At 35.1% G+C, this 17,083-nt stretch overlaps 1 protein-coding gene across 2 annotated transcripts; it reads right to left on the bottom strand.

The window, feature by feature from the left end:
* Positions 1 to 702: 702 nt before the first annotated feature.
* On the bottom strand, positions 703 to 14,548 carry LOC132611130 (sulfate transporter 3.1-like). Of its 2 annotated transcripts, XM_060325534.1 has the most exons (13): positions 14,119 to 14,548; positions 13,786 to 14,024; positions 7,294 to 7,501; positions 6,683 to 6,854; positions 6,438 to 6,503; positions 5,975 to 6,088; positions 5,628 to 5,744; positions 3,723 to 3,849; positions 2,276 to 2,562; positions 1,890 to 2,080; positions 1,549 to 1,634; positions 1,369 to 1,445; positions 703 to 1,101 (listed from the first exon to the last, which is right to left on the bottom strand). In XM_060325534.1, exons 2-13 carry the CDS (start codon positions 13,850 to 13,852, stop codon positions 910 to 912), a joined length of 1,704 nt encoding a protein of 567 aa, XP_060181517.1. In that variant the 5' UTR covers positions 13,853 to 14,024; positions 14,119 to 14,548; the 3' UTR covers positions 703 to 909. The 2 variants fall into 2 exon arrangements, with proteins under 2 accessions (XP_060181517.1, XP_060181518.1); XM_060325535.1 differs by lacking the exon at positions 13,786 to 14,024.
* Positions 14,549 to 17,083: the final 2,535 nt, after the last annotated feature.

The following is a 17,083-nucleotide window of genomic DNA, read 5'->3' as shown; positions in this document are numbered from 1 at the left end:
GATAGGAGGGTTTGGAGGACCCAGATTAGGGTAGAAGGTTAGTAGATAGTCTCGTTATCCTGTCTTATTAGTAGTCGCATTATCGCAGTATAATTTCTTGTGCTCTGATTTCTGCTATTATCTGTTATTTCCTGTGCTTTGATTATCCTATGTTATCTGTGTCGCTTGCGCTAGTTCATTTCCATATCGCTTTGAATCTCTTAGCCTGATCTGACCTCTTTTTATGCTTTTTTATTTTTCTATTGAGCCGAGGGTCTTTCGGAAACAGCCGTCCTACCTTGGTAGGAGTAAGGTCTGCCTACACTCTATCCTCCCCAGACCCCACGTTGTGGGATTTCACTGGGTGGTTGTTGTTGTTGTTGTTATATGCATTTTTGGACTAATAAATTTGTTAAAACATTTTTTTTAAAAAACATTATGTGTCAATTTGAAGGGTTAATTAATCCTGCTACTGTCTCATTCTATGTGACACAGTTACTATTTAAAGAGGCAAATTATTAAATGGTTTGTTTATAGTCTTATAAATTGTAAAATACTTCTAAAAATCGTAGCCTATAATACTTTATATAGTATTTGCATATGTAGACTTTTATATTAGAAAAAGTTAAATGATCGACATCCCAATTGAAATAGAAATTAGAGCATTTGATCATTGTACATTTGTACTTAGAATCTTTCATTCTTTTTGAAACAGATGAAGTGTTGCAATATTTCTTGGACAAGAGAAGTACAATAGTAGAGCACTGGAATATTAAAGCAACTTCCAATAACTTAGCACAGATATATGAATTTTACAAAATTGCATTAGGGTAAATAAACAAGCTCTAAGATGTTTCACTTGGTGAAACAGTAAAGAGAAATTAATTAATTAATTAATACTAATACACTTTGATTATTTTAATGGGATCATTATACATTATCATCTGGAGTTTCTGAAGAATCAATTCTCTTGGATTGGAACTTGCAAGTGTGAAGAATATAATTGCATGCATTTACAGCTTCACCAACTGTTAAATAGATCCATTCTTTGCCAATTGTGTCAATGAAATTTGACTTGTCCAGCTTCTTCATCACCTCCCCTCCAGGATTTGCCAATAAAACCTATATTATTAAACACGTTTGATTAGTAAACCATAATTAGTACTAAATTTATATCATAGATACGGCAAAAAAGAATTAACTATCAATCAGGCAACAGTTGATAAGATGTCACTTGATTCAAACTCATGACTGAAATTCGAGTTGTGATTTATTAGCCACTAAATTTACCTCGTAGAGACAACTATAATTTATTAAAAGAAGTAATACTCTGTTAATTTCTTGATTTTTTTTTTCTTATCCGCAACTATATGTAGGAAAGAAATGTACCTTAAGGTATCGTCTATCGGCAATTCTCTTCACTTCCTCAAGCATACTAATTCCACTTGTATCAATGTTTCCAACAGCTGCATTTGGCGGATTAATATCAGCACGTTAACATTAACAAGAGAAACAAATTAAACTAGCATTTAATGACAAATTTCTTTATCTTGAATTATTAACGCTTACCACTCATATCCAATATGACATATTGCAGCTCAATCTCTGTTGATATTCTTTGCTTCTCTTCTTCTTCATCTATCCATCTTGATATTCTAAAACACATTCAAGTCCATAGTTTAGCATAATTAGCACGTTAGTATGGTATAAATTCACAAATAACAATTTTTTCAGCCTTTGTAATTGAAAAATAGTCACTGTCACGGAGCTACAAACATATCTCGAAGTTTGAAACTCCGTGGCTATTTTTCAGAAAAACTGGACCAGAAAGTGGCTGTGGGTGCTATTTCATCTTTATCGTGCTGAAGTTAATCACTAAATTGAATTGAAAATGTGAGTGTTTTAGTTACCTTTCCCTCAAATAACTTGCATTTGCAAAATAGATGGGGGCATCAATGTGAATGATGAGAACTCCAGGAACACTGCTTGCTGCTGAATATTGTTCAGTACTTCTATAGGTCATTGAATTAGGTATTTTACCTAAAACAAATGTCTTTGGCCTTGCTACAAAGAGAAGTATCCTAAGTAAAGACATTGCCACCTAAATCACACATAAAAAAAACATAGTTAGCATTAGTGGACACATTAGATTGACACATTTTTCGGAAAGAGTGCAAGTTCTCTGCACCATAATTAGGTGAGTCAAAAGGTAATTGCAGACAACTCTATGTAAAAAACTGATTCAAAATTTCAAGTAAATGGTAAGTAATCTGTTAAAACATGTTAAGCTGCTTACCGCGACTATTAGGCCAACTTCAACACTACCAAAGACGACTCCAATATAGGAACTAATGCATACGAGGAAATCGTATTTGTCAACTTTCCAAAGGTGGACAGCAGCATTGTAGTCAATTATGCCTAGCATGGCTGAAATTATAATGGAGGAAAGAACAACAAGGGGTGTGTAATAGAACAATGGTGTTAGCAACAACAATGTTATCATCACTGCTGTTGCCATTACCATATTGGACACTGCTGTCTTACATCCTGCATTAAAATTCACCGCTGTTCGGGAAAATGATCCTGAAAAAAAAGAGGAGAAAGATTAAGCAAGCAGTACGCTATATTCAAGAAATGCTGATCATGATTGAAGTTGCAGTCTAATGGTTACAACTTCACCCTGCACTACTTAATAGGAGTGAGCACTCGATCCTACTAAAAGCACTCATCTTTAATCACGAGCTAGTATCCAACATATCTTCAATATATAATAACTGTATAGTATGTGTTATACACTGAATATACGCCAACGGCAATTACAAACTGTTTCGATTAGGTGGGTGATTTTTTTATTTTTTAGTCGACCGGAGAAAAATGTTTAGATCCCCATCCTATTTGATGAGGGAAATAGGGAAAGTCATTTTTTTCTGCGGAATGCCCTTCAAAGGCACTTGTCTTTAATTTTTGTCCTTCGCTAAAACACCTTGGTTTCGGGTTCGAACCCCTGCTTAGTCAAAAATTAAAAAAAATCGCAAGGTAGAGTTTGGATTCGCCAGACAGAGTTTTGCCTCAAACTCTACCTGATCAGGTAGACTTTGAGGCTTTGAGGCAAACTCTGCTTATACCTGAAGGCAAAACTCAACCTTAAGGTGGAGGTTTGCATTAAGACAATTTTTTTTTTTTAATTCAGTTGAAATTTTGTAAAACTTTGCCTTAAGGCCTAACTTTTACCCGAATAGGCCTAATTTTACTATGAAACTCTGCCTTGCGTTTTTTTTTTTTTAATTGAGGCGGGGTTTGAACTCAGGACCTTGGGGATTAGGTGAAGGACAAAAATTAAATACCACCAATTTGAGAGACAAAAATTAAAGACAATTGCCTTTGAAGGACAATCGTGCAAATGATCCGGGGAAAATTTATTATGGGCCAGATAGAACTGAATTGGGCTTGTTGTTTTTTGAATTGGTAGGAATGGGCCAAGAGAGGTTAGTTTTGGATCATATGCACTTTCGTCCCTATTTTGTGCTGGTCTTTAATGTTAGTCCCTCAAGGCAAACAACTTTTTTCGTGAGACATAAGTTTATATTTTTGCATCATAATATTCCATAAGTTATGCCCCATGCCCTTAAAGAACTTATGTCCCGTAAGGCATAAGTTCGATTTTGAAGGACAAAAATCAAAGACCAACCCATTTGAAGGGAAAACCGTGCAATTTATACGTTAGTTTTGGTGAAAGAGTGTACCCGTGGTTAAGTAGCAAGAGGTGCAAGAACCAGCAATGTTCATTAGCCCAAAGGCAATCATTTCTTTGTTTCCATCAACGTCATAGTTCTCCAGTATGGCGAAACTCCTTCCTACTGCTATTCCTTCCTGTAATATTTAATCTCACTAGTCAAAAATAGTAAAATAAATAAGCAAATAATGTGATTTGGTATGAACAGAATGTTGCTGGTAATATTAATACTTCATGTATTATTGCTTTTCAGGTACCTCTCGGAAAGATAGGAGTTATAAGTGTGCAACTTTACTAGTCTAGTAGTCTTTATCTGCTTTATTTTTAAGATTGCAAATCTCAATAATGAGCTAAGTGGAAAGAAGAAGATTTTATTGAATCTCCTTAATTGAAATTAAATTGGGCAACAATACACATTATTTGTTACTCCTATATGTAAGCTGCTGGTTAATTCCCTTGATATGAGGAACAACTCTAGTGAAGTGATAAAGTGGGTCAAATATTGCTACTCTCATCTATGACATTCATTTTTTTTTTTAAATTCCTTTATATAAATTTCTCGTTTTGCCACTGACAAATCCAACTTTTTATGGAGGGCTACAAATATCTTTTTGATCATATAGTGTTACACCCATTGTATATAACAACAACAACAACAACAACAACAACAACCCAGTGAAATCCCACATCGTGGGGTCTGAGGAGGGTAGAGTGTACGCAGACCTTACTCCTACCAAGGTAGGACGGCTGTTTCCGAAAGACCCTCGGCTCAATAAAAGCATAAAAAGAAGTCAGATAAGGTTAAGAGATTCGGATAAGAGATTCAAAGCGATATGGAAATGAAATAATGCAAGCGACACAGATAACACAGGATAATCAAAGCACAGGAAATAACAGATAATAGCAGAAATCGGAGCAGATAACACAGGATAATCAAAGCACAGGAAATAACAGATAATAACAGAAATCGGAGCACAAGAAATTATATTGCAATAATGCGACTACTAATAAGAACGGATAACGAGACTATCTACTAGCCTTCTACCCTAATTTGGGTCCTCCAAACCCTCCTATCTAAGGTCATGTCCTCGGTAAGCTGTAGTTGTGCCATGTCGTGTCTAATTACCTCTCCCCAATACTTCTTCGGCCTACCCCTACCTCGTCTGAAACCATCCATGGCCAACCTCTCACACTCCGCACTGGGGCATCTGTGTCTCTCCTCTTCATGTGCCCAAACCATCTCAATCTCGCTTCTCGCATCTTGTCTTCCACCGAGGCCACCCCTACCTTATCCCGAATAACCCATTGTATATAAGTTAAACTATTTTTTTTTTAAAATGAAATTCTGGTTCCTGGAAACTAAAAGCGGGTAGTTGTAGACTTGTAAAGTCAACGAGTCACCAAAGCCGTGTGTACTATAAAATGACAAAGGTGAGTACATGTTTGGACTTTGGACTAATGCTCATAACTCATTATAATGTTTTTTTCGACTACTATGTCATTATGTTCGTTTCTTTATGCATGACTCAATTTAGAACCTTTGCCGTCTATTTTCTTTTTCTGCTTTCTGTTTTTTTGCCCCAAATATCTTCCAAACGATAGAAGAATGAGGTCATGAGTATTCAATGCAAATCAAAAGTCTTAGATAGAATTAAAACGAGGCAGATCTACACCATAAGTTACATATTCGACATAACTCGGTAACTTTGACCTAAACTCTACATTTGTATATTAAGAAATCACTTATATGTGTAAATGATCTAACACGAATGGAGTTGTTGTCCTATCCTAAATTCAAACCCTAAATGTTGGATCTACAACTGAACCTGAATTAGTGTAATAGAAATATGTATGTTAAATAATGTGATTTTTTTAAAAAAAAAAGAATTATTAAAATTGTACTCCATGTACTTACAGCCAAGGCGATGACACCGGTGACGATTCCAGTCTTAATGGCAGATGTAAGATACCGTGAGCTAAATGCCACTTCAGAATACGATGGTGGATTTATCCCCTTTTCCAAGTGCCCAATCTGGGAAACAAAAATCCAAGAAAAATATTCACTGACTAATTATATGTACTGCCTTATAATACAAAAAACATCAGCAAGACAATTTTAATCATCCTAAGGGAACAATATGCATGTGAACGTCACTACTTATAATTATGTGCACATGTATTAGAGATAAATATAAATTTTAACAGTACTGAAATAGTACAAAAATTTAAATTTAATTAATTTCGAATGTGGAGAATTATTACCACTTGAACGCCATTTTTTTCAGCATGGGTGAAATAAACAAGAACACTTCCCAAAATCACTGATGTTAGAGGCGCCATACAACTCATCCAAAAGAAAGCTGGCTTCTTTTTGCTCTGGCAATGGTAGACAAGTTCATATTAGTAATTAATATATAGTGAACTCGAAATGAAAATATTACAAAAGAAAAACGCTAGGAACCATTAGAATTAAATATCTCAATTAAGACAATAAGTCTCTGAGTTATTCTTAATACTGGTGAAGCTTTACTTGGAAAAATATAAACTACGTAAATAAATGTACGTATCACATGCCTAACGAATAGTGTCATGATTTTAGCATAAATCTGAAAGTAGATTTAAAGACATGTAACGCAATACTTAGTAACATACTTCAATAATTAAACTATTTTAATAGTCTAACTGAGACGGAAAGCCAGTATGAATTTTAAATTAATTTACTTACAAAATATCTGGTTAGCAAGAGGAAGAAGAGGAAACAGCAACCTAGGACTCCACTTTCCCATCTCCACTGCAGAAAAAAAAAACATTTTAGAAACTTATAAGAATAAAAAAGAACACATACTCATATGTCTCAATTTATATGATAAACTTTTTCATTTTAGCCCATTTCAGTCAGAGTGTGTCACATAAAATTGGACGACGAGAGTAGTAATATTTTAAAAAGCAAAGTTTAAAGGAACTAATTACCTGATGCATTTGGCTAAAGATAGAGCACATAACACTGACAATGTCAGTTTGGGGGGTGAAATGAACGAGCCCAAGTATTCCTTTGAGTTGCTGTAAGCACACAACAGTGGCTGCTCCACCCATGAACCCTAATATTGTTGCGTGCGACAGAAAGTCCACTATAAACCCCAGCCTATCATCATCATCATCAAAAAACAAGAGACAATTACTTTAGTTAATTAAATCATGCATGATTATAATTTTGTATGTGAATTATTGTGAAATCCATTTCAAAACTTTAGTGTTTTAAGTATTTAGTTCATATATATATGTATAATCATGAAGAATTACAAGTAGAGTCGGATCCATGATTTTAAGTCTATCAATACAAAGTATGCCATAAACATTATTCATGTGTGAAGACGAATGCAAATGTAGCATAAACATCTATATTTACAAAAAAAATTGTAAACGTATATCCTTCCCTACTTAAAAACTAAATACAGGTAATTGTATGTCCATAAAATTATATGTAGGATTAATAACTTAAAAACATAGTTAAGACAAGTTATCAGTTATAGCAAGTTAAAATATATAGAGAGAGAGAAATACAAGTATATATTTACACTGACCTTAACAAGCCTAATGAAGCTTGGAAAACTCCAGCAAAGAAAGTAGCAGTGAATACCAACTGTAGATAAAGCTTGGGATTTTCGTGAGGATTAACTACTTTCCCAAGCATTGCAGAAATGAGAAGTGATGGAACCGCCACATTCCCTATTGCCAAATGCTTCGAACTTCCCAACATGGCATATATCATTGGTGGCACAAAGCTTGAATCTGCAAAATAATCCAATTTATATCCAAATCAAGGACGATAAAAGTTAACCAAACGTCTTAGTAATTAGTAATTGTGCGGTGTACGACGTGCTATATGGACTCGATGTATCATATCATTTTGTAACTTAGACATCAAGACACGTAGTAAAGTTATTTTTGCTACACATATTTTAAGCATTTAACTCCTTATATACACTGACACTATCCGTCATAACCAGTATTGTACAGTAGATTGTCTGCCTAACTTTTCACTAACCTGATTGCATAAAATTTCTTTTACACTATTAGTATACAGAAGTTAAATTATACTTTAAAGGAGGCATTACAAGAAAGTATAGAAATCGCAACAAAAAAATTTATATTTAGCAACACCTTAGTTTTATAGTTGGCAAATGATTTTTTTTTTTTTTGCCAAAGAATTTAATTTTGTTGTCATAGTATTGATTATTGTTGCAAAAAGTACTTTTGGCAACAAACAAACAAAAAAAGTTGTTGCAATAACAGCCGTTGTGAAAAGTTCATGCAATAAAATATTTTTTTCGTTGCCAAAAATATTTTTTGCAACAATAATCAATCTATGGCAACAAAAAAAAATTTGTTGCCAAATATATTTTTTTTTTGTAGTGAGGCTAACCTTGTATATACTTAGAAGCAAGATATCGAGTAAATTAAAATATTAAATACTAGCAACTTACAAAGTCCAATAACTGGAGGCAAGTTAGCCAAGCCAGCATAGCTTATTCCTTGAGGAACAGCTAGACTAGCAATTGTGATTCCAGCAATAACATCAGCTTTAAGAAACAGAAAGTTATAACGAGGAGCCCAATCTAGTATTGGCACAAAATACTGCAAACCCAAAGAAATTTTCTTGGAAAGTGGCTGGTTCTTGAATTTCCTAAAGGGGTCATCAGGAAATAATGTTTCTTTCACATTAGACTTGAGTGTCTTCAATAGTGCCTTTGGTGGTGGAATTTCTACCTTTTGATAATTATGAGAATATTGATCAAAATCAGCATTATCCATAATTCTAAAGTTTGTTCTAATCAAAACATTAACTGATGATTAAAATCACCAAGAACTTGCCTACTTATAATGTGAGATTAAGTGAGAAAAAGATTGATGTTATAAATGAGAAAGTAATGGTTTTAGTTTCTTATGCATTTGGACTTGGAGGATGTCTATATATAGAGGGTCAAGAGGAGGTGGGGAGTACCTTTTTCCCCTTTTCAAAACTTTTTAACTTATTGTTTCTTTTATTTTTTCTTTTGTTGTGGGTCGACCCCCAGGAGTTGGGTGGACAGTATTGTGAAGCTTTAAAGTGAGTTTTTTATGGGAGGTAGAAATATAATATCTATGTGAGATTGCTTTTTCATCGACAAAGAGTATGGTGCGATAAAGGAAAATTCTTTATCTAGTAATTAGAGATCTCGAATTTAGAGCTTTGAAAATGAAGTAATTTCCTTTTAAGGAATTTTGTGTGACACGAATTCAAATTAGTTGAGCTAATGAATTCTGAATTCGGATGGTGAAAAGAAAAAGAAATTGATGTCATCTTTGATCAAATAACTGGTGTACGTTGTGAATTTTAGGTGGAGACATTCTACCTCCTACAATTTCTTGTTAAGAAAATCGACGACCAACATGACTGACAACGTTGTACCTTCAACTGTGCATCATAGATTAACTTTCATTTGAATCAACAAATAATTTTACAGTGACCACCAAAGGATGTGGTGCAGCGATGGGGCTGCTCCTCTCTTAACCAGAGGTTTCGAATTCGAGTCCTGCGTATTGAAGAAGAAAAGCTCTCCATTATGCTCAAGAACAGAAGAAGAAACAAACAATGGAGGGCAGCGATTTACACGATGAGTTCTTGGCAAAGAAGAGAAAAAAAAATGAAATTGAAGAATAAATGAGGTTGTCGACTACAAGCTTGGTTTTGTCGGAACAAGATATGTGGACCAAAAGACACAAATGACACATTGGGCCTGTGAAGTTTCTGGGCTTTTGGCCATATGGTCAGCTGACCCAACTAGAGAATTAGGATATGTGTAGATATTTTAATATAGCTTCTAGAAGAGATGAGCTGTCGAATTAGTTAAAAGTTTGTTACATGGATATTTTGTATTTAATTTTCAGTCCCTAGATAATTGCACAACAGAACATTGTAGTTGTATAAAGACATGTAATTATCACACAATCAATACACAAAGAAAATTTCTCAGTTCACAATCTCTTATTGATTCAATTCCATCATGGTATCAGAGCAATAGCTCGATCCAGACTTTCTACGAATTTTTTCAGATCAAAATCATTTCCTTTTACATCTCTATCATCATCAAATCACATAAACAAAAATGCCTAATTCTACTCCCACAACAAGCACTGAAAATGTTGTCACTACTTTTGGCATCAATCACCCCTACCATCTCAACTCCCCAGATTCACCAGGGATGAATTTGATAAATTCCACATGTGATGAAAGAGGATTCCTAGGTTGGAGGAGATCAATTTTAATAGCTCTCTCTGCTAAAAAGAAGCATGGCTTCATCAATGGAAATTGTAAGGCTCCAAATCTAGCTGATAAAAATTATGAGCAGTGGAGTTGTGTGAATGATATGGTCACAGCATTGTTGTTGAATGCACTGTCACTGGACATCAAAGACAGTGTAATCTACTCTAAGACAACCAAAAAACTTTGGGATAGCTTAGAGTAGAGGTTTGGCAAGATAGATGGTGCCAAATTGTATCACTTGCAAAAAAAAGTTATCAGGATTAGTGCAGGGTAACACTGATATTGCAGGTTATTTCACCAGACTTAAGAGGCTATGGGATGAGTTGGATTCACTCAATTTATCCACATGTTGATCTTGTGCTTGTGTTTGTGAAGGAACGGCTAAACTGGTGAAGTTTATGGAGGGTCAAAGACTAATTCAATTCCTAATGGTACTCAATGATCTACAGGCAAGGGGAACCATCTTGATGATGAACCCTTTGCCATCCATGGATCAAACTTATTCATTACTTTTGCAGGATGAACATCAGAGGGAGGCTTATGCAAATGAATTCATACCACCTGACTCTGCTTCATTCACGGCAGCAAGAACAAACTACAGATCTGGAAATCAAATTAACAAAGAAAGCAATGCTCAACAGAAATTTGGCAATCCTATTCAAAAGTTTGCAAAAGCAGTTCAAAAATTCAAACCAAAAAAAACAAAGTATAATCCTAATGTGAGTTGTACTAATTGTGGAAAGACATGTCACATAGAGGATGATTGTTGTAGAATCATAGGTTTTCCTGAAGATTTTGAATTCACAAATACAAAGGACTATCCAAACTCAGCAAAAGGAAATGCAGTGATATCAGGGGAGGATAATGAAGGCATGTATAAGACTCATGAGGAACCACATCAAAACAATTTCAAACAACAGCTAAGCAATAACCAATGTTATGATATTGTGCAACAGGTGATAAAAGAAATGCAACTAACACAATTGGAACTTCAGGTTCAGCCCTTAATGCACATGCTCTTGCTGAATAATTCTAAGATACTCAGGCACTTGTTTTGCAGTCTATAATTCTAGCACCTGGATCATTGATTCAGGGGCTTCAGAGCATATGTGTTTTACCTTTGCATCTTTCTTGTCTATAAATCCCCTTCCTATGCATATTAGTTTTAGCCTACCTAATTCTTGATTATTGTGACTCATGCAGGAAGTATTGCTGCTTTACCCACTCTTACTCTACAAAATATTCTTCATATTCCAAATTTCAAATACAATTTGTTGTCTGTTCATAAGTTGTGCATCCAACTTCAATGTCATGTCTTATTTACTCCTATTGGATGTGTCTTACAGGACCCTTCAATGAGGAAGGCACAAGTTTTTGGTGAAGTGGGGATGTTCTCTATCTTCTCAAGCCTACTAAATTAGAGCCAAGACAATGCATTTTCAATTCGACAAGGAAGAAATTCCAAAGTTACTTCTAGTCAAGTAGTTTCAATTCCAAAAGAAAGTCAGTCCAATGATGTTTCTAGTTCAGTTTTTGCTTCTAGTTCTGAATGTAATTCAGTTCCAATTCCAGTCAATGCAATTCCTAATGTAAACCTAGGGCATGTCAGACTAGGGCATTTGCCTTTCTCAATAATGAAAGTTTTTGGTTTCATTCTTTTCCCTTCTAATTTTGATTGCACTTGTGATGTTTGTCCACGAGCTAGGAAAAGTAGAAAGCCTTTTCCCATCAGTACTATGAAAACTGACAAGATTTTTTACTTAATTCACATTGACACTTGGGGGCCTTTCAAAATGTCCACGTATAATGGATACTATTATTTCTTAACCATTGTGAATGATTTCAGTAGGGGTACTTGAACTTTTCTTTTAAAGACTAAAGGTAGTGATTTTCTAGTTTCAAAGGATTTTTTATCTATGGTTGACAGGCAGTTTGACACAAAAGTCAGAAGGATCAAATCTGAAAATGCTCTAGAAATTGGGAGAGGCTCTTAGGAAGCAACATTTCTAAGTTCCATAGGAATCACTCATGAGAGATCTAGTGTTGTTACCCCTCAACAAAATGGTGTTGTTGAGAGAAAGCATAAACATCTTTTGGAGGTAGTCAGGGGTCTTCTTTTCAATTCAAATTACCTATTGCCTATTGGGGGGAATGCATCTTAACTGCTACTCATTTAATTAACAGACTACCCTCTAGAGTACTTAAAGGCAAGACACCCTATGAAGTTCTATTTGGTACCACACCTTGTTGTGATACCCTTAGATCATTTGGTTGTTTGTGCTATGTTTCTACCCTATAACATCCTAGTGATAAGTTCCAACCAAGAGCCAAAGCTTGTATTTCCTTAGATAATCAAAAACTCAAAAAGGATATAAAGTGATGGATATGGAAAGTAAGAAAGTTTTTATTTCAAGGGACATCATTTTCCATGAGGAACATTTTCTTTTTGCTAAAGTTTCATAATCACATACCTTTGATAATTTATTCCCCTCTCCTACACTTGGTAATTTGATCATCTCCCAGAATGAACTCCTGTATCTGATGAGTTCATTCCTAGTACTATCAATACAAATGATACATCTTATAACCCTCAATCTCCTCCAAGTCCTACCAACACAAATGATACTTCTTCTGACCCTCAATCTCCTCCAAGTCCTATTCCTAGCCCCATTCCTGATCCCTTACCTACTAGAACTTCTACCAGGGTGAGACAGGACGCATCATACTTAAAAGATTTTATATGTAATAGTATTTTCCTCACATATGTTATTAATTCATGTTTTGTTCACCCAAATCAACCTACTCACTTCTCTTTTGTGCCCTAACTTTTCCTAGTCAACATATTCTTCAATCCTTACCAAACATTTATGAACCTAGCAGTTTTAGTGAAGCCTCTAACCATCCAAGTTGGATTAAAGCTATGGAAGCAGAAATTGTGGCACTTCAACTTAATCAAACTTGGGGTGTGGTTGAATTGCCCTCAGCAAAGAAAGCATTATCTTGCAAGTGGGTATACAAGGTAAAACATAATTCTGATGGTTCTATTAGAGATTGAAAGCTAGATTGGTGGTAAGGGGGACATATAGAAAGAAGGGATTGACTACACTGAGACATTCCCACCAGTGGTCAAAATGACCATTATTAGGTGTTTACTCATTGTTGCAATCAAGAAGGGATAAAAGGTATCTCAATTAGATGTCAACAATACGTTCTTGCATAGTGAATTGCAAGAAGAAATTTTCATGAAATTTCCAGCAGGTCTTGTTCCTCATAAACTTAATCATGTTTGTTTGTTGAAAAAATCTCTTTATGATTTAAAGCAATCCTCCAGACAATGGTATGCAAGGCTTGCTGGTGCTTTGAGTTTTAAAGGATATTCTAGTTCTCTAAATAACTATTCTCTATTTTTCAAATCAACCGGTGATCTGGTTTCTATTATAGCTGTCTATGTGGATGATATCTTGCTAACAAATAGTGAAAGTAAAAAACTTAAAGATATCACATTGTTTCTCAACACGGAATTCAAAGTGAAACATTTGGGTGATATCCATTATTTTTTGGGGCTGGAAATCATAAGGGAACAACAAGCATTCATAGTAACTAAGAGAAAATTCACACAGGACTTATTAAAGGAATTTGATTGTTCTGGTAGTACTGTTTCTTCACCGCTTGATCCTTACACTAAACTACAAGCAGATGATGGACCTATGTTCTCCAATCCTATTATTTATCGGCATCTAGTTGGAAAACTCAATTACTTGACACATACCAGGCCACATCTCTCCTATGTTGTTCTTTGTCTCAGTCAATATATGCAAAAACCAAGTGTCCTGCATTTCTCAGCAGCACTTCATGTCTCTAGATACCTTCAATCTGACCCTGGTCAAGGTATTCTCTTATCATCAACACCATCTATGGACCTTTTGGCTTTTTGCGATGCCGATTGGGCGTCATGCAAAGATACAAGAAGATCTGTTTGTGGGTATTTTATCACTCTGGGAGGAGCTCCTATTTCATGGAAGTCGAAAAAGCAAGTTTCAATTTATTTATCTTCTGCAGAAGCAGAATACAGATCAATGCGTAGGGTGACAGCTAAAATTACCTGGCTTGTGCATTTACTTGAAGACTTGTCTGCACCTCCACCTCTTCTTATTCTTGTACACTCCGACAGCCAGGCGGCGATTCACATCCCTCGTAACCCAATTTTACGAACGCACAAAAAATGTCGATCTAGACTGCCATTTTGTATGTCAGCAATTCCTCTCCGGTTTAATCTCTTTATCTTTTGTCCCATCTCATTATCAACTAGCCGATCTGTTCACTAAACCCTTTGCTGGGGCTTCTCATCGCGAAATCATGGACAAGCTAGGGGTTTCATCCTTACCCTCCAACTTGAGGGGGGATGTTGAAGAAGAAAAACCCTTCATGGATGCTCAAGAACAGAAAAAGAAACAAACAATGGAGGGCAGCGATTTACACGATGGGTTCTTAGCAAAGAAGAGAAACAGAATGAAGTTGAAAAACAAATGAGGTTGTCGGCTACAGGCTTGATTTTGTCGGAACAAGATATGTGGACCAAAAGCTATTTGGGCTTAACAGATGACACATTGGGCGTGTGAAGTTTCTGGGCTTTTTGGCTATATGGTTAGCCGGCCCAACTAGAGAATTAGGATATGTGTAGATATTTTAATATAGCTTCTAGAAGAGATGAGCTGTAGAATTAGTTAGAAGTCTGTTACATGGATTTTTGTATTCAATTTTCAGTCCCTAGATAATTAATTGCACAGCAGACATTGTAGTTGTATAAAGACATATAATTATCAAACAATCAATACACAAAGAAAATTTCGCAATTCACAATCTCTTATTGATTCAATTCCATCATCCACTGAACGGGCCCTATGCGGCCGAATTTGAATTTAGTCGAGCTCTAATGCGATATCGGACAACAAAGAAAAAATGAATAATTTTGTAGTGACTACGGAGAAAGGAAGGAACAAAATGCGAGTGTCTTTGGTGGAATTCGTGTAGTTTGTATAAATTACAACCACTATAGATTGCTATATTAAATTTCGCCTTTTTTTTAAATCTTATTTTTTAATTTTAATTCCCTTTCTGTTCTTTCTTGGGGAAAGGGTGGTAGTTGTAGCTAAATTTTATATTTGTATAAAATTCTTTAATATGTATAGAAATTAAATTCAGAATATTATTATCAATTCATGGTATTGCTATCTTTAAAATTTAAATTCTGATTTCGCGTTTGATACTAGTTGGCACAAAGGAGGTCAAGAAGAGGAGTGCCACGTGGCAACCAGTCAACGGCTTATCTAATCACAACCTTATTGGTATTCCAGCTAAGTGTCAGGTCTTACGATGCCTCTTTCATAAGGCATCAAGTAGATTTTAGAGCTCAATATTTTGTTGCCTACTCCCACTCAAATTATGTACGTGGACACGTATGATTGGTTGATAGAGATCGACGAAGGACACGTGGCATGTGTTGGACTAACGTGGAGGAAACTCAGGCATAACGGCGGAGGAGGATACGAGAAATTAGGAATTATATCAACTTTTTGTCGAATCTTTGTTCTTTTTGTGCAAGTATCTGTTTAAACTTAGTTTATTAGTAAGATAATTTGAACCTTTAACCGGCAGAAAGCGTCAATGGGTCTTTTTACTAGTGAATTATGCGTGTTTAATGATGATTTATACCAAGTACCAACTAGCATCTAACGTATGCTGATATTTTTGGTCAAATTGTTGAGTTATTACATGATAATTTATGAAGATCACTCATCTTTTATTTTACCATCCAAAAATTACTAAATTGTTTTTTATAACGAAAAGTTACTTATATCCATCGGGCAATTTGCAGGATTGCCCTTCGCTAGAGGTGGTCTTTAATTTTTGGAAAAAGGACACAAATGGCTGGTGGGGTGAAACTAATCCCAGCCTCTAACCCAATTTTTCCCAAACCCAAATTATACCTACTAAACTAATCTCATCCATTAGCCAAAACTTAAATAAGACAATTTTCAAATAAAAATCCAAACACAAAAATGCTTGAGGCGATTTTTATATATAATATGTGTCATTTGTGTATAAAATATGTATCAGTACCTATCTGTATTGTATAAAAACTGTATAAAATATGAATCACTAAGTTATGTATCATTTTTGTATACAATATGTATCATTTGTGTATATAATTTGTATCAGCACAGTGCAACTTCCCTGTATAGAATAGAAAATTGTATCATTTTTGTATATAATATGTATCATTTTTTGTATATAAAGTGTATATATAATTCTAGCATGTGTATATAAACTGTATCAGTCTTGTATAGAAAGTGTACCATACGTATAAAAAATGTATAATAGAAACCGTATCATTGTGGTATATAATATGTATCACTATTGTATATGTAAAAAAAAATATATATATCATATCATTATTGTATAATATGTGTTTAATAAATGTATAATTAACGTATAACTTATGTAAAATAAATGTATGATTAATTCTAGCATACCACATCCGGCGATCAAACTGCGTCCGGCGACCAGGTAACTCCGGCGATCAGGTAACGCCGACCTCTTTTCCGGCCAGATCTACTTTTTTTTCTCTCTTTCCTTTTCTTCTTCTTCTCTTCTTCTTCTCCTTCTCTTCTCCTTTTCCCCTTTTTTATCTGCTCCTGGCGCTGCCAGAACACAGCTGCGTCATCGCCGGAGATTTTTTCCGGCACCATTTTCCGGCCAGCCCTCTCTTTCTCTCCTTTTTTTCTTTTTTCTTTTTCTTTTCTTGTTCCCCCTATTCTCTGCTCCTGTTTCAGGACTCTGTGAAAATAATTCCGGCAGTGAACAATACTCCGGCAGTGAACAGTGAATAGTACTCGGACGTTGAACAGTGTTTTCCTGCGGCGATCAGGTTCATTTCAACTGGAGTTGGTACCTCCGGTTGCCATGTTCATTATTTGTCCATACACTTGTAGTTACATTTTTTGCTAACTTTAGACTTTTGAATAGTTTATTAGTTCATACTCATTTTCGTGGCTCTACTTAGTGAT

Source organism: Lycium barbarum, chromosome 9 (assembly GCF_019175385.1).
Source record: "Lycium barbarum isolate Lr01 chromosome 9, ASM1917538v2, whole genome shotgun sequence".
Classification (NCBI taxonomy): domain Eukaryota; kingdom Viridiplantae; phylum Streptophyta; class Magnoliopsida; order Solanales; family Solanaceae; genus Lycium; species Lycium barbarum.
The sequence above is the reverse complement of the archived record's forward strand: the minus strand, read 5'-3'. Positions and strand labels throughout refer to the sequence as shown.

Coding starts and splice junctions, on each gene's coding strand:
- LOC132611130 (XM_060325534.1), bottom strand. CDS start 13,852: ATGCAGGACACTTGGTTTTTGCATATATTGACTGAGACAAAGAACAAC. Junction 1,446..1,548: donor TGTCATATTGGATATGAGTG/GTAAGCGTTAAT, acceptor CGCCAAATGCAG/CTGTTGGAAACATTGATACA. Junction 1,102..1,368: donor CCGATAGACGATACCTTAAG/GTACATTTCTTT, acceptor TTAATAATATAG/GTTTTATTGGCAAATCCTGG.